The 26,683-nt window shown below is 34.7% G+C and overlaps 1 protein-coding gene across 4 annotated transcripts in view; it reads left to right on the top strand.

The window, feature by feature from the left end:
- STAG2 (stromal antigen 2) overlaps window positions 1–26,683 on the top strand; it is a 154,504-nt gene that overhangs the window by 108,666 nt on the left and 19,155 nt on the right. For 3 of the 4 annotated variants that reach the window (XM_054709219.1, XM_008158886.3, XM_028135665.2), the window contains exons 16-28: window positions 104–207; window positions 1,998–2,090; window positions 2,218–2,307; window positions 2,897–3,100; window positions 4,844–4,914; window positions 5,217–5,304; window positions 5,395–5,475; window positions 7,832–7,924; window positions 10,631–10,805; window positions 16,217–16,356; window positions 18,164–18,265; window positions 20,747–20,895; window positions 23,160–23,288. In XM_054709219.1, the coding sequence (XP_054565194.1) occupies window positions 104–207; window positions 1,998–2,090; window positions 2,218–2,307; window positions 2,897–3,100; window positions 4,844–4,914; window positions 5,217–5,304; window positions 5,395–5,475; window positions 7,832–7,924; window positions 10,631–10,805; window positions 16,217–16,356; window positions 18,164–18,265; window positions 20,747–20,895; window positions 23,160–23,288 (1,519 nt within the window). The remainder of the gene's footprint in view (window positions 1–103; window positions 208–1,997; window positions 2,091–2,217; window positions 2,308–2,896; window positions 3,101–4,843; window positions 4,915–5,216; window positions 5,305–5,394; window positions 5,476–7,831; window positions 7,925–10,630; window positions 10,806–16,216; window positions 16,357–18,163; window positions 18,266–20,746; window positions 20,896–23,159; window positions 23,289–26,683) is intronic. The other variant, XM_054709252.1, reaches the window with a different exon arrangement.

Here is a 26,683-nt window from a genome sequence, read left to right as displayed (position 1 = left end):
CTTTATATATTAGGTCTATCACTAGCAGAAGGAGCTCTTATGTAATAATTATAAATGTCATTTAGGGAAAATAAATAGATTAACTCTGATTTTTTTTTTTCAGCACTGACAGACAGACAAGAGAGTGCTCTGATTGAAATAATGCTTTGTACCATCAGACAAGCTGCTGAATGTCATCCTCCTGTGGGAAGAGGGACAGGAAAAAGAGTATGCCAATACATTTTTAGTATTCTAAACTATGTCTTTTTTTCAATATCATTTATAAAGTTACATTTGTAACTATAGAATCAAATTTTAAAATCTTATATTTTATTATTCAGATGATCTTTGCTTGTAAATATATGTTTGAAGTAAATTTTACAACATTAGCAATTTAGGAAATTTCTTCCATAAGATACTTTGTTAGTTACTGTAGAGATACAGTGATTGACAGGTCTTGCCTTTAAGACTGAATATAGTGCACTGTTTTAGAATGGTGTTTGTCTTTCCTGGTTTATTTTTAGATTTGCTTTAAATTTTTTTATTGATTGATGAGAGAGAGAGGGAGAGAGGGAGACTGATTTGTTGTCCTCTCATTTATTGATTGGCTGGTTCTTTTATGTGCCCTGACCGGGGAGATCGAACCTACAATCTTGGCATATTGGGATGACACTCTAACCACCTTAGATAGTTTGCCAAGGGCTTTAGATTTGCTTTTAATGAATAAAACATAATTATTCATTAAAATGGGGAAATTCCTCCTCTGGCTGTGTGGCTTAGCTGGTTTCACATTGTCTCATGCACCAACGGGGTTGGAGTCCCCCTGAGGGCACTTGCCTAGTTGTGGGCTCTATCCCCAGTGGGGGGCCGTGCAGGAGGCAGCTGTTGGATGTCTCGCTCTCACATCCATATTTCTCTCTCTCCTCCCTTCTTTTCTCTCTAACAATCAATTCTAAAGAAAAATAAATAACAAATCAATTCTAAAATATATTTAAAATGGGGAAATTCCTGTTTCCTGGGATTAGATTTTAATGTATTATTGCAACGTTCACATGTATTTGTATTGTAGACCAACAATTACATAGTCTTTCAAGCTTTTTTGATTGTGAAGCACAGAAATACAATTTTATATTATGACCTAGTACATATCTATATATGTGTTTTTGTGTGTAACTAAAAGAAATTTCATCAAATAATGAAACTCAGAGTATGTGATGTATTCTATTTTCTTTTGTTTCCTTTCTGTTTTTTAATTACTGGTAGTAATTTTTTTAAACACTTAATTCTTGCTTTTATTGAATTGAAACAAGCATATAATCTAACAGTCCAAAAAGCAATGACAGGGTTTTAATGGTGCCTAGCCAATTTTCAGGACCCTGTTTTGTACCCTAGAACTATCTACTTTCAATTCATACTGTCTCTTTTTGAATACATTTCTGTATTTCCATGCTTATACTACTCTCTCACAACAGTAATGATTAACTTCCTATTATGATAGATTGTCATTTACCTCTGAAATCTGTCCCTTCTCATTCCCACCCAAATCACCAACTTTTGGTTAAAATAATAATTCACATATTATTACTATATAAATATTGTTCTCTGATAGCTGCTAGTCTGGTAGTGACTTATTATGTTGAATTCATGACCCATGGTTCATGGTCTGCAGTTTAGAGTAGGATGAAATGCTATTCAATCCTATTATTATGTAAGCTCCTAAACTATATTTTCTGTTCCTAACAGCTGCTTCTTGGTTAATCTAATTGGGTATTGATTTTGCCTCTAGAGCTATTCAAAGTTGTTTTTTTGTGTGTGGTTGTTATTTTAGGTGGCTTTTTTTTTTCTTATAATGTGCAAGTTATTCTCTTTGTCACTTTTGGCTTTCAAGTTTTATAGTAAAAATTTTTGTATCCATCATCTAAAATGTACTTTTATTATTTATTTTGTTTATCTTAAACTAGAGAGTACCTAACGGTTGTCAGTGGCTTAGTACTTATAAATGTTGTGTTACCTTTTAGGTGCTGACAGCGAAGGAGAAGAAGACCCAGTTGGATGATAGGACAAAAATCACTGAACTTTTTGCTGTGGCCCTTCCTCAGTTATTAGCTAAAGTAAGTTTATGTCAATATCAGAATGTTACTAAGAAATGACAGATCTTGTTTGGAAATGTCACACAGAATTTTATTGTAATGTTTACCATTATTGTGATGTTTTTAATTTTTTTTTTTAATTTCAAAGTACTCTGTAGATGCAGAAAAGGTGACTAACTTGTTGCAGTTGCCTCAATACTTTGACTTGGAAATATATACCACTGGACGATTAGAAAAGGTATGCTGTTTTCTGTGTATTAAAACACCTTGGAAAGGTATTTAGTTAATCCCATCACATTGTTTTAAACTATTTTTTAAAATATATTTATAACTTCTAATATGTAAGGAAACATAGCTTACATGTCTTCTGTATTTTATTAAATTGGATTTAGAGAATGGCACTAATGAGGCTTCCCCTTGATTCATATGCACAGCCATACTCTCATTCCTAGCCATTATGTGACTATCAATGATTATTTACAGAGATTGGGGGTGGGTAACAGGACAATAACAATTACAAAAAGAAAGCAGCTAATATCCATTGAATATTTTTACTTTCCAGGAACTGTTGTAAGTTATTTATGTGTTAAAATTCTCATCAGAGCCCTATGAAACGGTCATATTATTCTTGTTAATGTTAAGGAAATAAGTATGGGTGGATCAGTGCATTTATTTACCATGACTAGAAAAACACCACAAAATGTATATTCTACCTGCAGAGTTACTTTATTTTAAGCTTTTTACCATCATGGTGTACTTGCTCTATGCCTACCATATATATATTCGTTTTAATGGGAAAAAATAACAACAAAACTTTGATTTTGCAGCATTTGGATGCCTTATTACGACAGATCCGGAATATTGTAGAGAAGCACACAGATACAGATGTTTTGGAAGCATGTTCTAAAACTTATCATGCTCTCTGTAATGAAGAATTTACAATCTTCAACAGAGTAGATATTTCAAGAAGTCAACTGATAGACGAGTTGGCGGATAAATTTAACCGGCTCCTTGAGGATTTTCTGCAAGAGGTATATATTACAAGTATTTTGTCAGTTGGGCCTCCTCCCCTTCAGTAACTGAATTATTCACCTTTCCTGGTGATAGTTCCTAGCAGTATGTTGAGAAGATGTTCATACTTTTTGTTCTATGATTCATTATGCTACTATTATTCCTCCACCAACATAGGAAGATAGTAAAAATCTGTGACTTGGGGGAAGGTGAATGCAAAACTAACATCTTTTTTATTTTATTTTATTTTAAATGATCTGGGAAGTTGCCAGGGTTTAGTTGAATATGAGGCTATTATGGAACAGGGTGTTAATGAAACAGAAAAGTAGAGCTAGCCTCTGGCCATGCAGTCTCAAAAGTAGGGTCTTTCTTAGTGTATAGTCTTTGATATCATAAAACTTTGAGGAACTGCCAAAACCGGTTTGGCTCAGTGGATAGAGCGTTGGCCTGCGGACTCAAGGGTCCCAGGTTCGATTCCGGTCAAGGGCATGTACCTTGGTTGCGGGCACATCCCCAGTAGAGGGTGTGCAAGAGGCAGCTGATCGATGTTTCTCTCTCATCGATGTTTCTAACTGTCTATCCCTCTCTCTTCCTCTCTGTAAAAAATCAATAAAATATATTTAAAAAAAAACAAAAAACTTTGAGGAACTGCTGTTATACCCACTGTCAAATTTTGGGTTTTGGATGTTCTATCTATTGTATTTCTAAAGAGGCTTAAAGCACGCCACTCAGACACACTTGTATTTTTATTGTGATTTTTATCATCTCTGGAAATATATTTAACAGTCTAATGGATTTGCATACAATAAAAATTTATAGACTTCTCAAATTAATGTATTTAAGCCTTTTCAACATCACTTTTATCATTAATGCTGCAAAAATCATAGGGACTTTGTAATTTTCAGGTTTCTTGTTTTAGAATTCTTTAACGTTCTTTTTGTTTATGTGTAATGTTGCATGCTTACTAATTTTTGCTTAATTGGCAGTTTGTTCAAATATTTTGGTGTACAATGATCACATTATTAGTTAAAAATTTTAATGGCTGTATTCTTCCCTGGGTATGATTGTTATTAGGACAAGATAATTTAAAATCAACCAGTATTTTGTTCATTAAGTTTAATTACTTTGTAGAAAAATTAAAGTTTAAAAACAAAAAAGAATTTTTTGAGAGACCCAGGGTTTGATACAGTAAGTTGGGTAGTATTTACCAAACTATAAGTTTCATGTATTAAGACTCATACAATTTTCAAAAACTTAAGTCACTCTAAATTGTAAAGTTGATATCCAGAAAGGACTAGCATGCCTAGTCCTTACTCAGAGCTTTTCCCCCAAATTAATTGTGATTGGTCTGATACATCTTTCTTGAGTGCTCTATTTCTTTTGTGTAGGTTTTGTCCTTTAGGTGTTATTTTTATGATATTTTGCTTGTCCTCTAATATACTTTTCTTTATTGTCCTTATGTATTTGTTACTGTGAAAGAGCAGATGTCTTCATAGTTTTGTGTCTAGGTTACATGAAGGAAAAAGTGAGAATGTCACTCACTTTTTCTCTCTTGTATAATGTACTTGTGATAACAACTGTGTCACTTCATTCCAGCCATATTGCTTTAAATTTAGCCATATTTAGGTATTGACTGGCACAGTTAATATGTGGTTTTTATTAGTTTATTCTTTCTTTTCAAGGTAGTATCGCCAATGTGATAGCCTGAAGTGTTTTACTTCGGTGGTTATTAATGTTTAATATTGTATAATTAATATTCATAGGGTGAAGAACCTGATGAAGATGATGCATACCAGGTATTGTCAACATTGAAGAGAATCACTGCTTTTCATAAGTAAGTTGAATCTTAAAGTTTCTGTTTTCTTAACACTGTAGCAAAACCAACTTGCATATTTTGAGGTTATAAAGCTATCAAATTCATTGCTAAGTTTCTTGTACTTTTTGGGGAAAAGTACTTGAATTGGATAATCACTGAAAAATTATGAACTAACATACTTGTAAAGAAATACACATTTTTTGCTGTTGTGGTGCATCTTAAAAAGTTTGATATATTTTAACAACATTCTGTTAACACTCAAGTCCAAAACAAATGTGATTAAGCTTAACTTTTTAATATAACTTAATTCTTTTTTACAGTGCCCATGACCTTTCAAAGTGGGATTTGTTTGCTTGTAATTACAAACTGTTGAAAACCGGAATTGAAAATGGAGACATGCCTGAGCAGGTTGTTATTATTTACAAGTTTTATACTTAACTTTGAGAATGAAGAATTGTAACTTTAATTTTAACTTTATTTTCTTGTTCTTTTTTACAGATCGTTATTCATGCACTGCAATGTACTCACTATGTAATCCTTTGGCAGCTTGCAAAGATAACTGAAAGCAGCTCTACAAAGGTTGGTGGCAGTTCATTGGAGTTTTTATTAATGTAATTAACTATTTTGCGCAAGCTTATGCATTTAATAGGACCAATTTATTTTGGTAAAGTCTTGCTTACTTCTGATCTACTGTTTAGGCATGTATACTTTAAAAAATAATCTTATTTGTAGTTTGATGTGTATGGATTGAAAACTTGTTTTGCTTCAGAGTATGATTTATAATTAAAAATTGTTCACATTTGAAGGTGGCACAATTTATGGGTTTCCATATTACCCTCAAAAGTATTGAGTACTTTTTTGAGAAACATAAATTTTGTAAATGATGACCAAGAATCTTTGAAACAAGGAGATGCAGCTGTTAGATTACATAAATTGATGATAACAAGCCAGTTGCCTTGGTATTGTTTTAGGATCATCTCAGAATCTCTCTGTTCCAAATTGGTAAATCACTTTCTGTTTGAGTGTGATGTTCCAGCTACTATGTCTTAGAACTTTCAAAAATTTTACCCGTAATGATAATTCTTGGTGTGTTGTTTGATAACTGAACTAAATAGTACTGTCTTTCCATTTGTAAATTGCTTGCTTGAAACATTATACAGCCCTAGCTGGTATGGCTCAGTCGGCCTAAGAATTGAAGGGTTCTGGGTTTGATTCCAGTAAAGGGCACATGCCCGGGTTGTGGGCTTGATCCCCATTAGGGGGCGTACAGGAGGCAGCCAATCAATGATTCTCTCTCATCATTGATATATTTATATTTCTCTCTCTCCCTCTCCCTTCCTCTCTGAAATCAATAAAAAAAATATTTTTTTTAAAAAAGAAAAACATTGTACTTATTCATAGCAGAAGATGTTGCCTTAAATATTATTTGAGCACATTTTAATAAATATTAAATAGTATCTGGAAGTTACAGAATTAGTTGTTTATAGGTATTTTCCTCATAAAGGAATTCTCTCTTTAAAAACAAAAGATCTAATTGGCTTTATTGAACAATAAATGAATTGGGCAGTATCCCATCTAGTAAATAGAAAGGTGCTCCCAGGAATTCTCTTGATAATAACTTTGTTTTGCATAGAAACCACAGAAAATTTTAAATGCTTAGAATTTCTCTGAGCTCTTTTAAGCACAAGATGCTGTTATATCAGGAAATGGACATTTCCCCCTTGAAAAAGTAATGCAGTTTTGTTGTTAAAATAGAGTACTTTTTGTCAAAACACCCAAGAATTACCAAACTTATAGTAGAAAACAGTGATCATATTAGTAAATATGATTATTCACTTAACGTTGAAAGTATTGCATTAAAAATTAAAATGGGAAAAAGGCAATACTTTTAGTAGAGGAAAAGGGGTAATATGAATGTTACTGAATACAAAATTATTTATGCTGAAGGTTGATTGAGTTTTCTTCACCAAATCAATGTTCAAGTCAAGCCGGTTTTTATTAAACTTGTCTACTACATGTACCAAATATGTACTGATAGTCTGTCATTTGACATTCAGTATCAGAAGATACATCAAAGGTTATTCCTTAAATTAGTGTGGATCTTCTTTTTTTTTAATTTCCTGACTATAATTTTCTATATATATTGATTTCAGAGAGGAAGGAAGAAGGAGAGATGGAAACATCAATGATGAGATAGAATCTTTGATTGGCTGCCTCTTGCATGCCCCCCACTGGGGATCGAGCCTGCAACCCGGGCATGTGCCCTGAGCAGGCATCGAACCGGGACTGCCTGGGTTCATAAGTTGATGCTCAACCACTGAGCCATGCCAGCCAGGCCTTAATGATCTTTACAGAATGGTTTTCTATTTTAAATTAACTGGTAAATATTTAGAAATAGAGAAAATACACTAAAAAGATTCATCTTTTTAAATAAATATCACTTTATTAGACATATAATTTTTTAAAATTGGAATAATACCTCAAAGCTAATTTTTCAAAAGTACAACCAGTATCCTTCACATAAGAAATGAAAGATGCAGTTCTTTTTTAAATTAATTTCTTCCATTCGTAAGTTGGCCACCTTTCAAATTACAAAGTGAGAATGGAGTATAAATCCTTACTCTTTAAGTATTCTGAGTAATGGATTTATTAATGATAGCCATATATAGAGTTAGATAAGTTTTCTCATTCTGAAGGACCCAGTCCACTTAGAATATTATCCATTAATATACCTGATATTTTGAAGGTTGCAATTTTGAAGAAAATTGGTCTCACATGTTTTTGTTCTCCTTTCTGATAAATAATAAAGAAAACTTAAAATCTAATATATAAGCAGCATTAATATAGTTAAATGTATGATAATATTTAAGTAATTTAAAATATCTTAAATACTGGATTTTTTACACAGTATTTTTAAATGTGCAATTTTTTCAAGGAGGACTTGCTGCGTTTAAAGAAACAGATGAGGGTTTTCTGTCAGATATGTCAGCATTATCTGACCAACGTGAATACTACTGTTAAGGAACAGGTTAGTAATTACTGTATATAGCAATCTTTTAAAGCAATGTTAATAAATATTTGAACTGAAATAGAAAGTTTAATATACTGATATTGAGCAAAGTAGAAATAACTTATATTCATCCATGTATACCATGCTCAAAAATTAGATTAATGCATTTTTTTCATATTAAGTTTTATAAATTGCATTATAGAGTACTCTCATTGTATTTATTCTATGTTACTGTTTTATTTATGGCACTCTTGGTAAACAGACTCATATATACAAATTAAGTATATGAAATTACAAATGTTATTCCTGAAAGTAACAAGTATAACAAGTATTTCTCAGGGAGGAAACCTCCGTTCGTTTTTATCATCTATGAGAATATTATCAGATATTGACATTCCTGCCTATCCTGATTGTGTGAGTTATTTTTTCTTATGTGAACTTTGTCTTCACTCTTATACCCTTGTGATTCCAATACTGCTAACTTTATCATTCTGGAAATATATTGTTACCTGGTATCATAGGTTGTTTTCTAATCTGTAAAACAAATTCTGATCCTGGGACTAAGAGCCTGTTTAGCTCCAATTCCCTAACAGAGGATTAATCTTTTTTTTTTTTTTTTTTTTGACAAATGCTTTTGTGGGGTAGATGGATTTATAATCATTTAACAAGAAATATTAATAATACAGTCAAAATGCTTATGGTGATTTCAAGGTTTTATGACCATTTCATTTTGCTTAGCCTGTTTTTATTGGGGTAGAGCCCCATTAGTCATTGTAAGTGCTGTTTTCAGCAGCTCATGTTATGTTGGGTACTGTTTGTTCTAATTTAGGGTATATTTACTTCTTAAAGATACCAAGAAAGTTGTTCAACTACGAAGCTACCAAGTTGTTCAACCCTTTTCTTTTCTCACTTGTCTTTATTTCATTTTTTAAAAAAATTAATATTAAACTAATATTAAAGAAATACACATTGATTGTTACAGCTAAAATGTTAGATATAATACCTAACTGTTGGTCTCAGTTTTCTTATTTTCAACTCTCTTTTGTCCCTTCCATACATACATGCTTGGGCACAAATTAGTTAGAATATATTAAATGGCCAATACCCAATTAATGGTTTTTGTGCATTCTTGCAAAAGTATATTGCCACAATTAGTACATTGCTGAATTCTTTCCAGTTTTCAGCATATAATTTTCTACTATAGCAGTAAAGGATTTGGAAATTCAGTTTTCATCTCTATAATTCAGATGAAAGGAACGAAATTTCTGAAGATGATAAATTGAGTTTAGATTTTACACTTATAAGAATAGGATTTTAATGAAATATGCACTGATCTAAACTTAACACACAAAATATGCCACCAAGATATTCAACTTATTCCCTGTTTTTTTTTGTTTGTTTTTACAGTGTTAACATATAATTTCTTATGTAATTTGTTGTTCAGTTTTTGGAGATGGTTTGGTCATTAAATAGCTTGTGTTCAGTCTTCCTAACAAGCTTCTAGGACTATATCCTGGTCAGCTCACCTGACCTGCCAGTTCACCTAATAAATGAAACCATACTAATCACTTTATATTGTTACTATGTATGTATGTTGCAAAAGTTTGTGTAAACTCATATCCAGGTAGCTATAAATTACTTCTGTAGTAGTAAAGTGAGAAGTGACTGAAAGAAGAATTAAATTCATAAACAGAAAAAGTAAATGTGGTTAGTTCCAAAAAGGTAAAACTATGTTATAATTTGTATTTCTAGCAGTAGTCTTCCTTTAAATATAATTTCCTATTGACTTTGTGACCCCCAAATTCTATTGGCCCTTCCAACAGGTAACTTTTTCGTTATCTTCTGACTTATTTTATCACTGTTTGACTTCATTTAAAACTCCTGGTAGAGTTTTGTTAAGCTCCTTGAGATACAATGTTAGCCTTAAGTTTATTATGATACCTATCAGGTTTGCCTGATTTGTAGTAAGCAGCCCACACTTGGTTATGTTTGTGCTACTTAAGCACCACATATATTGGCACTGAGAGTACTTAAAAAGTACCATAGACTCTGTGATCCCTTTTCTAAGAGGTCTTCTATGAGATATTCATCTCTTTGGTATCATGTTTTTTTCTGCCATTGAAGAAAAGAATGGTACCAAGTTAATGCATTATTTAATATTTGAGAATGTATACCACAAGAGTGTAGGATTTGGAGTCAGAAAACCTGAGGTTGAGTCCTGGCTGCATGTTTTGGTAATGTTAGCATATTATACAAGTCATTTAAAGTTGCTAAAAATAGCCTTGGCCGGTGTCTCTCTGGTTAGAGTTATGGGTCCTCGCACCAAAGGGTCTTGGGTTCAATTCCTGGTCAAGGGCATGTCCCCGGGTTGCAGGTTCAATCCAGTCTGGGAGCCTGGAGGAGGCAACCAATTGATGTGTCTCTCACATCAAGATGTTTTTGTCTCTCCCCCTCTCCATCCCTCCCTTCCACTCTCTCTAAAAATCAATGAAAAAAATATCCACAGGTGAGGATTAGCAACAAAGGTGCTAAAAATAAAAGAGTATTTGTGAAATTACCTTGCTGTTCGTAAAACATGATGTAAATGTTAGTAGTCATTATCATAGAAATCGCACTCTTAAGATTTCCAGATATAGAAAGTTGGATTCTGTTTTTTTGTTAAATGTGTAGCAGTTGGTGAGAAACCTTGATTTATAGCATACTGTCCTTTTTTTTTTTAAATAGGCCTTCACTATTCTATGTGATATTTTGATGATCTTCAGCCATCAGATTATGACAGGAGGGCGTGACATGTTAGAGCCATTAGTTTACACCCCTGATTCATCATTGCAGTCTGAGTTGCTCAGCTTTATTCTGGATCATGTCTTCATTGAACAGGATGATGATAATAACAGTGCAGGTAATTTTATTGCTAGAATTTTGTTAAATCTGTATATCTACCATAAATCAAATTTAAGTAACAATGACCTAAAGTTTAAAGGACATTTGTGTTAATTTCTTGCAACGTTGTAAAGACAATGTGGTATGACAGAACATAGGTTTTGGAGCAGATCTTTGCTTCTCACTTGCCTTGAACCTGCTTTTCTAATTTATAGCTACCTTTACAGCATTGTGTGAATTGACTAAATTGATCAAAGTGGACTAGTACAGTGCCTGGGCATATAGGTATTCAATGAAATTTATGCCCTCTTTTCCTTAATCATGAGTAATACCGATATTCAATTTGAGCAGAATAAAGTCTTTAAGTGACGTTTTGTTGTATATTTTCATAAAGTAGGTTTTTATATTTTAGTGAGGACATTAAACTATGTAATTTATCAATGTTAGAAATGTTTGAAACTATTCTGTACGTCTGGGGTGGTATAGAATGTTTACAGGAAAATATTAACACCAGACTTGCCTAGGGTTAAGTTACTCTTCACACCCTAATTGCATACACAGTGCCTTAAAGCAAGAAAAGGTCATGCAAAAACAAATACTATTTAGTGGCTTCTTTATGGTTTTTTTTGTGTGTGTTTTTTTTAATCAAATGCTTAATGATACTTCACTATTTTTTTTTTTTACCTGAAATGCCTTTTGGTGTCCTTTATCCATTTTTCGTGTGTGTGTGTGTGTGTGTGTGTGTGTGTGTGTGTGTGTGTGGTATATGTATTTATTTATTTATTTATTTATTTATTTACTTAAATAAATTTAAATAAATAAATAAATCTTCATTGTTCAGATTATTGCAGTTGTTCCTCTTTTTTCCACCCATAGCTCCCCTCCACCCAGTTCCCACCCCACTCCCTGCCCTTACCCCCCCCCCCACTGTCCTCATCCATAGGTGTATGATTTTTGTTCAGTCTCTTCCCACACCCCCACACCCTCTTCCCCCCGAGAATTGTCAGTCCACTCCCTTTCTATGCCCCTGATTCTATTCTATTCACCAGTTTATTCTGTTCATCAGATTTTTTATTCACTTGATTTTTAGATTCACTTGTTGATAGATAAGTATTTGTTATCACTTTGTTGTTCACAATTTTTATCTTTTACCTTTTTCTTCTTCTTCCTCTTCTTAAAGAATACCCTTCAGCATTTCATATAATACTGGTTTGGCAGTGATGAACTCCTTTAGCTTTTTCTTATCTGTGAAGCTCTTTATCTGACCTTCAGTTCTAAATGATAGCTTTGCTGGGTAGAGTATTCTTGGTTTAGGTTCTTGCTATTCATCACTTTGAATATTTCTTGCAACTCCCTTCTGGCCTGCATAGTTTCTGTTGAGAAATCCCTTGTAGGTAACTTTTTCTCTTGCTGCTTTTAATTTTCTCTCTTTGTCTTTTGTCCTTGGCACTTTAATTATGATATGTCTTGGTTTGGTCCTCTTTGGTTTCCTCTTGTTTGGGGTTCTCTGCGCTTCCTGGACCTGTAGGTCTATTTCTTTCACCAGGTAGAGGAAGTTTTCTGTCATTTCTTCAAATAGTTTTTCAATATTTTGCTCTTTCTTCTTCTGGTACCCCTATGATTTGGATGTTGGTATGCTTGAAGTTGTCCCAGAGGCTCCTTGCACTATCTTCATATTTTTGGATTTTTTTTTTCATTTTGCTTTTCCCGTTGGGTGTTTTTTGCTTCTTCATATTTCAAATCTTTGACTTGATTCTTGGGATCCTCTAGTCTGCTGTTGGATCTCTGTATATTATTCTTTATTTCAGTCAGTGTATGCTTAATTTCTAATTGGTCCTTTTTCATATCCTTGAGGGTCTCACTATATTTCTCGGAGGTTTTTAGAAGATTCGTGAGTAACCTTATAACCGTGGTTTTGAACTCTATATCCAGTAGTTTGCTTTCCTCCATTTCTTTCATTTGTGACCTGTTTCTTTGTCTCTGCATTTTGGCTGCTTCCCTGAGTTGATAGAGTGGCTTTGTGTGCTAGGTGTCTTATAGGGCCCAGTGGCTCAGCCTCCCTAATTACTTGAGGTGGACACTCTTGGTGCACCCCTTTGTGGGCTGTGTGCACAGTCTTATTGTAGTTAAGCCTTGATTGTTGTTGGTATCACTGGGAGGAACTGACCTCCAGGCCAATTGGCTGTGAGGATCAGCTGTGTCTATGATGGGTGAACTTCTGTTCTGGAGACACCCTTATGGGGCTAGACTTGCTTCAGTGTGGCTTTGGTGCTCAGTAAGTCTGCCCCCTGAGTGTGTCTCTTATGGATTTGAAGAGTTGTAATCTGGATGGTCTCACTCTGACCACTGGGTACACTGGCTCTTGGATCTCCAAGGAGGTACAAAGTCAGCCACTGCCTGAGGCCACCCAGCAGGAGCTATGGAGAGATCTGCAGATTCCTCTTCTTTGTTTGGGGTTTGGAGGGGCCCAGATGAGGCCCAGCTCTGAAGCAATGCAAGCTGCTGTCGAGCCTTGGGCCTTCTTTTGGAAGCTTTGGGGCTCTCTGACCCAGCTGCAATTTGTTAGGTTTTAAAGTCCAGCCTCTGCCCACAGCTTGGGTGGAATTGTAAATTTGATGGGGTGGGGTCTCAGGGCGGAGCAAACATTAATGGCTGCCAGTCAGCCCTGTCCCGAAAAGGCCCCCGGGTCTCTGTGTCCCATGGCACTGTGTAGGAACAATGATTGCTGCAAGCACCTGTGAGAGAAAGCTGTCCTCGTGTTCCGGCCCGATGCCAGACAGCCCAGTTTCTCTCTGTATGCGTCTGGGTTCCCAGAGTCTCACCTGGAACTGGAGTTCAGAGCATTTGGGAACTTGTATCTCCCTCCAGATTGAAAAAGACAACAGCGTACCCAGCTGCCAACCCCTTTCGCACGCACCTCTGTACCTCCTCACTTTCACACCTCCGCACCTCCTACCAGACTCAATGTGCTTTTCTCTTTCCTTCTAGTTGTAGAATTTCCACTCAGCCAGCCTTCTTGTGGTTCTGGATGATATTCGTTTTGTCTTTTAGTTGTAGTTTTGATATGGTTTTGCGTGGCAGCAAGTTCAGGTGTTTACCTATGCTGCCATCTTGGTTGTCTTTTATTTTTTACGCTTTAAACATTTTTAAATGTTTTCTATTTCACTTTACATTTAATATTTTGTATCAGTTTCAGGTGTACAGCATGGTGATTAGCAAGTCATATTCTTTACATAGTGTTCCCCCTGATATTTCCAGTAACCCCCTGGAACCATACATAATTATTACAATGTTATTGACTGTATTCCCTATGCTGTACTTTGGTACTCCAATCTTCACTTCTCAATCCCTTAACCTTTTTTTTTTAATTTAAATTTCATTTTATTGCTTAAAGTATTACAAAGAGTAGTACATATGTCTCCTTTTTTCCCCCATTGACCTTCCCCCTGTCTCCCCTACCCCCCAGTATAGTGATGGGCAACCTTTAGAGCTTGGTGTGTCAAACTTCGCCAAAAAACTGAGCATAACTCGGGTAGTGTGTCACTTTGAGGAAAAAACATTATTTCGCAAATGTTTCATCCTCAGGAGCAGCAAATGTTTCATCCTCGGCATGCGCCGCCTCAGCGGCCGCGTGTCATCAAAAATGGCTACGCGTGTCAGTGCTAACATGCGTGTCATAGGTTCGCCATCACTGCCCCAGTACCTTGCTTTCATTAATTATGCTTATATGCATGCATACAAGTCCTTCGGTTGATCTCTTATCCCCCCCTCCCCAACCCTCCCCAGCCTTCCCACTGTAGTTTGACAGTGTGTTTGATGCTGCTCTGCCTCTGTATCTATTTTGTTCATCAGTTTATAATGTCCTTTATTATTCATAAGTGAGTGAGATCATGTGGTATTTTTCTTTCATTGACTGGCTTATTTCACTTAACATAATGCTCTCCAGTTCCATCCATGCTGTTGCAAATGGTAAGAATTCCTTCTTTTTTACAGGAGCATAGTATTCCATCGTGTAGATGTACCACAGTTTTCTAATCCATTCATCTGCTGATGAATTTCTGGGTTTGTTTTTAACTTGAAGGATAATATCGTGTGTGTGTGTGTGTGTGTGTGTGTGTGTGTGTGTGTGTGTGTATCCTTACGGAAACTGACATAACGTTCTAAAACAGCATTTTAATAAATATATGTAATTCTAGACAGGGTTCAAAATTCTGAATATCTCGGTAATTCAGTCTCTAGGGGATAAAAAGTCTATATATCTTTAGGTCCAGAGAGCAATATTAACAACTTTGTTTATAAATCTGTTATAATCACACTCTCATTAAGGAAAAGCTAGCTTATGTATTCAGTGCAGTCTTCTTAAAAAGTAAACTATGTTTTAGCTTCTAAGCAAATACTTTGTTCTAGAATATGCACAGTGATAACAAAACTTTTCCTGATAACCTGTCTAAAATTGCTATTATCAAAATTTGTTTTTAACTTATTACCAGTTATCAAGGATTATCAGAGACAGGGTGAAGTAAATACTTGTTTAAAAGAACATTTTTCTTTTACACACAAATTTTTTTTTTTAATATTGTGAATCTTACATTGAAGTCTTGACAGGATATGCACCCTCTGTTCACCAAAGAGGAAATATAAATGGCTAAATAAATGCAAGAAAAACTTCACTGATAACCAAAGAAATGTCAATCAATATAAGGTGTTGTTTTTTTTTAAGTAACTTTATTTGTAATATTTATCTAGAGGGAAATTCTTTACATAGCTTTTTATGTAAAAGGCTTTATCATAACTTTATTTTCAGTATCAAGGAATTAGCAACAATCCTTTGGCAGTAAATGGAGGCTATAGTCTGTCCCCTTGATAACTGAATGTCAAGATCTCACATAATGGATCAGAGCAGAAATATGTCACATCTTCTTAAAGAGACAGAATGATTCTTAGCTGAGTATATGTAGTATGGATAAAGTAAGTAGGTGTCAATAAGCGTTGGGATAGGCTCATCCTTGGGAGGGATTATTGAATTTCCGGGATTGGCAGACCCCAGGGAATAAAGGGCCTTTAACCAACAGATATTGAATATGTAGATCTCATTGACAAACTATCCTATCAGGGAATTAGATGACTGTATTAGGCAAGCTTAGCCTGACTTCACTAAGTGTCATTTCCTCTGACTCACTCCACTTGTTTCTGTTCCATGGTCATCAAGCAGCCTTCTGACTATTTGACTTAACAAAAATTTTACTTATTGGAATGAATGGGCCTGTCATTCATTAAGATATTGAGAGTGATCATAATCTTTATTTTATTTAAATGTTTTTTTCTTATTTTTTAAATTCTCCCAAATAAAGGTATTTTATAGTGAGAATTAAGAAAATATGTGGTTGAGTTAAAATACAGATGGTTTAATGTTTGGAACTTTTTCCTCAGATGGTCAGCAGGAGGATGAAGCCAGTAAAATCGAAGCTTTGCACAAGAGGAGAAATTTACTCGCAGCATTTTGTAAGCTAATTGTATATACTGTTGTGGAGATGAATACAGCTGCAGATATCTTCAAGCAGTATATGAAGGTAAAGTTTGAAAAATGGATAGCAAGATATTTTTACAATGTTTAAAAGATAATGTAACATTAGCTTTTATACTTGGTAGTCATTGAATTTTTTAATAGTAAATTATTTTTCTAGTTTAAAAGAAATCTCTACCTGTACTCCATTATAATGAACAGTTTAAATTTATTAAGTTCACTAGAGGCCCGGTGTACGAATTCGTGCATGGGTGGGGTCCATCCGGCCCACCCCAATCGGGGTGGGGGGGCTGATTGGGGGCATGTCTGGCCAGTGGGAGGGGCCACAGGCGGTTGGTGGGCTGGCCCTGCCCCCTGGTTGAACTGCTGGTCACAGTCCTGGTCAAAGGGACAATTGCATATTAGCTTTTTATTATATAGGATAGGATTTGCATTTGGGATATTGGAAACAGTTCATCTTTTGTTAACTGTCACTATTAGAAATTGTATTTGTGATTTAGTTTAAGACAACAGGATGGTATCCTCCCTTGCTTGATGTGGCATTAAAACTATTGTTTTTAGAAGTCAGGCGGCCTAGATGGTATAGTTTTGGCTTGGCGACTATGCAACTTGTGGCCTTGAGTAACAATACTTTTTGTGTCCTGCCTTTCTTCATCTGTTCCACTGGGATAGCTAAGGTTCCTTTAGTGTCTCAAAATCTGATTTCATTTAGAATAGGTTATTCACAATTTTCATAAATACACATGAAATTCTCTAATATTTAAGTAGTGGTAGAAAGGATATGGTTAATTGTACTAACAGGATATGACTAAATATGATAAGATTGCTTTTCTTTAATCCTTTCTCAAGTAAAATCTAATTATGAATATAAACTTTATTAAGCCTTTGGGCTCTTTTGCAGTCTGGGAGCCCTCGGAGGATGTCCAACTGATGGCTTAGTGCTGCTGCAGAGGCTGGAGAGGCTCCCCGCCACTGACACCAGGGGGCAGCTCCTGGGTTGAGCGTCTGACCCCTGGTGGTCAGTGCACACCATAGCAACCTGTCATTCTGCTGTTCAGTCAATTTGCATATTAGTTTTTTATGTCAAAACCTAGTAATTCTCTTTGGAATACTTTTCTACAGGATGGAGCTCTAGCACCATTATAACTTACTTTGGAACCTAAGTTATTTGTCATGATAATTGAATTTTTTTAAAACTAAGGTTGATTATGAAATAATTTTGTAAGTTTTATTAAACTTTTAGACTTAGGTATTCTAGGTTAAAGTCAGTTGTATTAGTCATAGGAGCATAGTTATCCTGTTATATCCAATAATTATCCTGTATGCATTTTGAAACAATCTTAATTAAATTATAACAAAATTTCATGTGCAATGCATCATGTAAATATCACCCACAATAATTTTTCTCTTAAATGCTAACAGCCTAATAGTTTGTATAAGCCAAATTAATAAAGTTGGAAACTATACATGGACTGCATGCCATTAGCAATGGATAAGTTATACAAGTAACTGATTTATTCTTTGTGAACTATTAAGACAAATAATACAAAGAACTTGGTTTATATTCTTTGTCTTCTTTCTGAAAATCTGTATAATTATTGTTTTATACCATACCTCTTAAAACCAAGTTTAGAGCTTAATGTGATTAGATCTTAACTGTCTGATATTTCTAAATTTACTTAAGTTATGGATTGTGTGTTTAGAAATTATTTTAAAGTTTTGGTAGCATTCTTTTGTGTTTTTGAAGACATAATTTTAGCCAAATACATGCTTACATGATTAACCTAAAATTAGTCTTATTGTCCAACAGTTTTAAAAGATAAAGCTCTAATTTGTGCCAATTTCTTTTCTAGTATTATAATGACTATGGAGATATCATCAAAGAAACAATGAGTAAAACAAGGCAAATAGACAAAATTCAATGTGCAAAGACCCTTATTCTCAGTTTGCAACAGGTAAGACATTTAAGAGTACAAGCTTTAGGCTAACACAATTAACAATGGTTTTCAAGGTAACTGTGGGTCAAGGATAATAGACAATTCATAAAAGTAGAAATACAAGATATTCAACTTTAGTAGTAGACATTGTACAAGTGAGATTATTTTTTGCTTTCAGACTGGCAAGTTTGGCAAAACCTATAGCTATCTAAGGTATGGGGGAAATAGGTACTATCAACAGTATATATTGGTAGAACCTTCCTGGTAGGCAGTTTGGCAATATATGTCAGAATTTATAATGTATATCCCATTTAAAGCAGCATTTCTACTTTGAAACATTTATCCAAGATAGTAATAGTACAAGTTTGCAAAAATGAGTGTACAATTATTGTACATGGCAATATTGTGTATAACAACAAGGAATTAGAAATAATCCTAATGCTCATCTGTAGGATGTTAGATGAATATAGCATACTAGAGACCCGGTGCACGGATTTGTGTACCAGTGGAGTCCCTCGGCTTGGCCTGTGGGAATTGGGCCAAAACTGGCTCTCCGGCATCCCCTGAGGGGTCCCGGATTGTGAGAGGGTAGTTCTTGGGTGATGCACCCTGGAATCCGGCTTTATCCTCTCTGGTTCTGGGTGCGTCACCCAAGAACAGCAGCTGCCAAGTCACTGCAGCTTGGCAGCTCCTGCGTTGAGCATTTGCCCCCTGGTGGTCATTGTGTGTCGTAGTTACCAGTCAGACAGTTGAAAGGTTGGACAGTCGCTTAGGCTTTTTTATATATATAAATAGGACATCTCTGCAATGGCTGTTATATAGCACTTAGATTTCCACAATATATATATGGTTTGAAAATAAAGTAAAAAGGATTACAGTATAGCATTCCTATAAAATAGTACATATCTATGTCTATCTGAAAAAATAGTCACTAAAATGTTAGCTGTGGTTAACTTGTTTTGGTAGGTTTTAGGTGAATTTTACTTTTATCTTTGTATATGTCTATATTTTAATAAGTATCAGTTGTATAATCAAAATTCTATAGTCACTTTCATTTTGGCAGTGGCAAGGCAAGTTTAATTAGGTAAAAATAATTTGCTTAGTGTACTTTTGTCTCTAAGAGACCAAATGCATGAGAAGCACAACCCCTTTCAATGTGATAAACTTTGTTTTTGCTTTTTAGAAATCTAGGTATGAAGATTCTTGATCTTATTTGCATACTCTTTAGTAAAAACTAATAGAGTTTAAAAGGTTTTAAAGGTAGAATTTAAATAACTTCTTTGTTATAAAATAACAGCAGCTTGCTCTAGAAACTTTAGAAAATATAGGAACTAGGTAAATGCAATTTATCCTTAATTTTTTCACTTAATGCTTTTAGTTTTTATAGCATCCTTAGTTTTTTTAATGCATTTATGAAATCTTATTTTTACATAATTAAGTCACTGTGTATTCTATTTTGCAGGCCTGAATTTTTCACATTAACAAATTCTGAACCCTTTAATTCTATTAAATACTTGCCTCAGCATTTAAAATGACTATATAGTATTCCATTTTATAGAAGGACCATAATTTAACCAAGATCTCTTCTTGTTTGATGTTGGGTTTTTTGTTGGGTCTTTGCCATTAAATGACATTAAAACAAACACTTTTTTACTTACGTATATTGTGCACAAATAATATTTCTTTTGTATAAAGTCTGATCATAAGCATTGCTTAGTTAAAGGACATCTAAACTTTCACTAAATTTTGCCAGATTGTTGTATAACAGGTGGGGAAGCTTTTTTCTGCCAAGGGCCATTTGGATATTTATAACATCATTTGCAGGCCATACAAATTTATCAGCTTAAAAATTAGCCTGCTATATTTGGTCAAAACATTTAGTTAACTCACTCCTAATGCCCTGGTAGGGCCAGACAAAATAATTTCTTGGGCCTTCTATGGGCTGGACGTTCTCCACCCATGCTCTATAGAAAAGAAGGTAATCTCAATTTATGTTCCCAACAAATCAGAGTGCTCACTGTACTGTATTCTTATCAGTTGTAGTAGCCATTATCTGTTTAAAAACTTGGCAGTTTGGTAATTGAAAAATTGCATATTGTTTTGCTTACTTTACGATGAAACTTTTGATGTGAGATTCATCATTTAAATATAAATAGCAGAGCATAGTTTCCTTATAAGTTTGTGGGCTTCCTTTTTCTTTACATTTTTATATACTATCTTAATATCCAGTGTATTCCAGCAGAATAGAATTCTTCCATAACCTAAAGAATTTCTAATCTCAATAACTATCTCTAGTGTGAATATGGTAAGTGCTACAATTTTGGTCATTTGTGTCATGTGTTTTAAAAATCCATGTTTTTTAATAAAACACAATGCCTCATTTATAGATTATCTATTAAAAGTATATTTTAACTAAAATATGTTATTTTAAAAGATGTTAATAACCCATAGTTATAAAAGAAAACTTTAACATGCTTGCTTTCTTTTTTCCCCAAACAGCTTTTTAATGAAATGATACAGGAAAATGGCTATAATTTTGATAGATCATCCACAACATTCAGTGGCATAAAAGAACTTGCTCGACGTTTTGCTTTAACTTTTGGACTTGATCAATTGAAAACGAGAGAGGCCATTGCTATGCTACACAAGTAATCTCCAAATATTTTATTTAGCTCTCCTATTTTTTAATCATGAAAATTTTTGAATGTAGTTCTTTTTAGAATAATCAAATTCAATTGCTGCTTAATTATTTGTTTACAGATCTGTAGCATATCTCTTTTATTAAGAACTCATTATAGTGCTATTTCTATTAACACATGAGTTGGGACTAAATGTCCTTTCATACAGTCTTTGCTTTAATTAAAATCATACATAAAATCTTTATAAATTAAGTGGAGAAAAGCAGCATTTATTTTCATTAGGTATTACAATATCGCTTAACAGCTTTTGTTATAATTTCACTTCTAGCTAGAGAAATTTTTGAGATTTGATTCCTTTATTTCAAGTTTTCTCCTTCTGGTTCTGTTCTCCATATTAGTGACCTTCTCCCTTGTTTTTAGCCACAACCTTCTTTCTATCTGCGTATCTTTTTTGCGTTAAAAAAATTGGAAATCATCTAACTTTATTTGGTCATGTAATTTAATGATCAATTATACTTTTAAGTATCAGTATATTTTAGACCTTTAACATGACCAACACATGGATATTAATACCCTTTATCTTTTATTTGGGAAAATCAAGAGGCTTGGACTCTCTCATTGAAAAAGCTCTGTTTTATTTGTCTTTCTTTTACTCATCTTGCTTACTTAGTTATAACAGTATTAAATGTCTCCCTACAGAAATGTGTTTGCTCTTTAAAGTTAATCCCATACCTTCCCCAACTTTAATTTACTCTTCCCTTTCACTTTGCTCTAAAAGTCTCAAATCTCTTTTTCTGCTATTTAATAGATTAGATGATACTTTTAGGTAACACTGAAGAACCACATATGTAGTAATTATTTTCAGAAGTAATATGTTATTTCCTTCATGTAATAGCCTTCCTTCTTGTCTCCCCATTTTCATCTGGGTTATATTTTACAGTTACATTTTTGATACAGTATAATGTTGGATTGTTGTCTTGATTAATAGACATATTATTAAATAAGTATAGTTAAAATAGGTCCTGCATAGAGTTTAACTTTTAAACTTTACTCTGATATGGGTTGTCACAGACAGTATTGATTGATTATTAGTTAATCCCCACCCACTGATATGTTTCCCATTGATTTTTAAAGAGAGTAGGAGGGAGGGAGGAGGAGAGAGAGAGAGAGAGAGAGAGAGAGACACCAAATAGTTGCCTCCCACACATGCATCAAACCTGCAACTTGGGAATCCGTGATCTTTTGGTGCATGGGTTGAAGCTCTAACCACTGAGCACACCAGCAAGGGCTACAAATAGTCTTAAGCTAGTCCTGTCCTGGGCGGATGGCTCAGTTGATTGGATCATCATCCTGTGCAACAAAAGGTTTTAGGTTTATGATTCCCAGTCAGGGCACCATTCCTAGGTTGTGGATTGGTTTTTTGTTTTGTTTTGTTTTTTAATATATTTTTATTGATTTCAGAGCGGAAGGGAGAGGGAGATAGATACATCAGTGATGAGAGAGAATCATTGATTGGCTGCCTCTTGCATGCCCCCTACTGGGGATCAAGCCTGCAACCCGGGCATGTGCTCTTGACCGGAATCGAACCTAGGGCCCTTCAGTCTACAGGCTGACACTCTATCCATTGAGCCAAACCAGCGAGGGCCTAGGTTGTGGTTTTGATGCCTGGTTGGGACACATAAGTGAGGCAACAGATCAATCTCTCTCTGTCTCTCTGTGTGTCTCTGTCTCTCTGTCTCTCTGTCTCTCTCTCTCTCTCTCTCTCTCTCTCCCTCCCCCTCTCTCCCCCCTCCCTTCTCACCTCCCTCCCCCCTCCCTTCTTACCTCCCTCCTTTCCTCCTCTCCCCCCATCCCTTTCTCCCTAAAAAAGATAAATAAATAAAAACATAACTTTGGGTGAGGATTTTTAAAAATGTTTAAGTTAGTCCTTTGACTTAAAAAATATAGAAAATGTATTGATCTTTATATGAGAGCATTTGAATTATTTTCTATGGAAAAGAGAACTGAGGAAAGAATGTAGATGTACCAAACCACATTCTAAGGGCTAATATATGCCTGTGTGGTTTTGCTCTGTTTCAAAAAGTTAACAGTACCATAAAATGTAAATTTATTCTCATATTATAGCCTCTTTATTCTCTATATTGTTCAGATTAAATATATGGCAAAGAAAACAATTACTAGTAGAATGAAAGTATAGAGAGAAATTTCCTTTCTAAGTTACTAAATTTTGTATTGTGGTCCCTTAAATATTTGTTTATCTTTTTTTCTTGCAGAGATGGCATAGAATTTGCTTTTAAAGAACCTAATCCACAAGGAGAGAGCCATCCACCTTTAAATTTGGCATTTCTTGACATACTGAGTGAATTTTCTTCTAAACTGCTCCGACAAGACAAACGAACAGTGTATGTGTTAGAAATACTCTACTTAATTTTGTTTTGGAATTCTTAATTCTTGATTTCTCCCTTTTACACACAGAGATTGGAATTGTAGCCTAACTAAAGAGAGAACATTTAATAGACAGCAATATCAGTGATCCATCAGGAACATTTGAGTATGTGTCCAAATTTATGACTACACTAGGAAGTAGAATTCTCCTTTTTATCTTTTTACTTGAACCACTAGTGCTGTCCTCAACAGATCATTTAAGCAGGATACTTTTCTGGTATAGTCTCCTAAAATGGTGACATATTCTAACAAATGGAACCAAATTTCAAAATATTCTCCTACTCTTCCCATCTTGGCTTGTGGTATAAAAGGGCAGAAGAATATGAATAACTTATAGTAGAGATAGTCTCTTAAAGTCCACCAATATTTTGCGTTTGAAGATTGTATAGATTTTATATGAAATTTAATGCACATAAAACTAATCTATGGTGATAGAAATGACAGGTTACTTACTTCTAGGATTGGGGAGATTGAATGGGGAAAAGAACACAGGGTACTTTCTAGGTTCATGGGAATGCCCTGAATCTTAAAAAGATGTGTTGGTTACTTAGCAAAACTGATCCAACTGTACTCTTTTTTAATATATATATATTTTTATTGATTGCAGAGAGGAAGGGAGAAAGAGAGGTAGAAACATCAATGATGAGAATCATTGATCAGCTGCCTCCTGCACATCCCCTACTGGGGATCAAGCCCGCAACCCAAGCATGTGCCCTTGTCTGGAATCGAACCCGGGACCCTTTAGTCCACAGGCTGATGCTCTATCCACTGAGCCAAACTACCTAGGGCCCAACTGCACTCTTAATTTCTGTCCATTTTATTGTATATAAATTTATTCCAATTAAAGATTTCAGCCCTGGCCAGGTAGCTCAGTTGGTTAGAGTGTCATCCCAATATGCCAAGTTTTCAGGTTTGATCCCCGATCAGGGCACATACAAGGAATCAACCAATGAATGCATGAATAATTGGGAAAACAAGTTGATGTTTCTCTCTCTCTCTCTCGTCAATAAGTAAATTTTTACAAATTTCATTGGTGCTATTAATCAGAAATAAAAATTAAAAGAATGAAGAACCATTTCCCACTTAGCAGATTAGAACAAATTAAGAAATCTGATAGTTTCAATTACTGCTGAGGATGTTGAGTGATAGAGACTTAGGCATTTCTGGTGACAACATAAATTGGTATGAGACCACTTTGTGGAGGAGCTATTTGGCAATGTCTAGTAAAGTTTAACCTACCTTATGATCCATTAATTCTGCTCATATGTAGATACCCTAGAGAAACTCATACATGTATATAAGAACTGTAAAAGAATTGGTTGAATTGTTTGAATAGGGAAAAGCTCAAAACAACTAAACATCTATCAACTAGAAAATGGAATACCATAGGGCAGTCAAAATGGTTAGATTTTTTAAAGGTAAGCATAATTCCTTAATTTTATTGAATATCCCAGTCATTCAAATTTCCAGTAGTCTCAGATGTCATAAATTACTTTATTTTTATAGTTTATTTGATTAAATTGGGATTGAAATAAGACTCACACATTCCAATTGATTATTGTCTTTTTTGAAACCTTAAAAAATTTCAGTTTTATTGAGGTATAATTGACAAAATTGTAATATATTTAAAATATATAACATGGTTGATATATATATATATATATATATATATATATATATATATATATAGTGAAGGGATTCCCGTAATCAAGTTAATTAATACATCCATCACCTCACATATTTTCCATCTTAAATAACACTTAAGTTCTATTTTTCAATTATACAGTATTATATTATACAATTTTATCAACTGTAATCACCATATTATATCAACTGTAATCACCATTGGATCCTCAGATCTCATTCATCTTTTTAAAAATATTTCCAACTTTATTGAGATACAGTTGACATATAATGTATAGGTTTAAGGTATACAACATGTTGATTCATCACTGTAACATTAGCTGATGTCACTCTTCCAAAATTATTAGAGTTTAAAAACATAATGTTGACTGCAAAAGGCAAAGTACCAAATGTGCAATGATGTTTACAGACAAAAATGTATTAAAAGTACAAAAATGTACATAGGGATGATAAATAGCAAATTCACGTTAGTGGTAATTTCTGTGGCAGGGAAATAGCATCAGGGAGGTTACTTATCTTGAATGTTCTGTTAAACTATGGGGTAGATACACAGTTGTAAATCTCTCTACCAGTATATTTTGGTTTAAGCTCCATATCTTATAACAATTCTGAGATTTACAGGTAGTTCACAGGCCACACTTTAAGGAATGCTTTACTGCTGTGTATAGCTGAAATATATTGCAAACTAGAGGCCTGGTGCACAAAATTTGTGCACTGGAGGGGGGAATTCCTCAGCCTAGCCTGCGCCCTCTCGCAGCACGGGACCCCTTGGGGGATGTCCGACTGCCGGCAGTCAGATATCCCTCTCACAGTCTGGGACCCCTCGCTCCTTACCAACCATTGCCAACCATCTGCTCGCTGCTCCTTACCGCTTGGCTTGTTGTTTCTTAGCGCTGCTGTGGAGGCTTTCTTAGAGCTGCTGTGGAGGCGGGAGAGGCTCCCATCACCACCACTGAGCTCGCCAGCCGTGAGCCTGGCTTCTGGCTGAGCAGTGCTCCCCCTGTGGGAGCGCACTGACCACCAGGGGTCAGCTCCTGCATTGCGCATCTGTCCCCTGGTGGTCAATATGCATTATAGCGTCCAGTCGTTCTGGTTGTTCCACTGTAAGGATTGCTTAGGCTCTTATTATATAGATAAGAGGAAATAGTGGCCCTGGCCAGTGTGGCTCAGTTGGTTGAGTGTCAGCCCATGCATCGAGAGGTCACCATTTCGATTCCTGGTCAGAGTATATGCCCAGGTTGCAGTCTTGATCCCTATTGTGGAAGTGTGGGGTGTGTAGGAGGCAGCTGATCAGTGATTCTCTTTCATCATTGATGTTTTTATCTCTCCCTCTCCCTTCCTTTCTGAAATCAATAAAACTTTTTTTTAAATCAATAAATTTTTTTTTAAAAAAGGAAGAAATACTGAACAAATGACACCAAGCAGTATGTTTATAACTGATATCTCCTGTCTTCTCTTTTAATAGTGTTCAAAACTGGTAATTTTGAATTGATTGGAATTAGTTATTATTATGACAGAAAATACTTGAATTGCACCTTACAGTTGACAAAAAAAAATTGTGTTCATGTATTTGAGGCATAATATAGACAATAAAACACTGAACTCTTATTGTCAGAAGCCTGGGATTTGAATTGTAGTTATACTGCTTTTTCGTTTTCATGACCATGAATATGTTACTTATCCTTTCTTTCCTCATCTATCAAATAGG

Source organism: Eptesicus fuscus, chromosome 1, assembly GCF_027574615.1.
Source record: "Eptesicus fuscus isolate TK198812 chromosome 1, DD_ASM_mEF_20220401, whole genome shotgun sequence".
Taxonomy (NCBI): Eukaryota; Metazoa; Chordata; class Mammalia; order Chiroptera; family Vespertilionidae; genus Eptesicus; species Eptesicus fuscus.
This window is presented reverse-complemented; position numbering and strand designations above follow the sequence as displayed.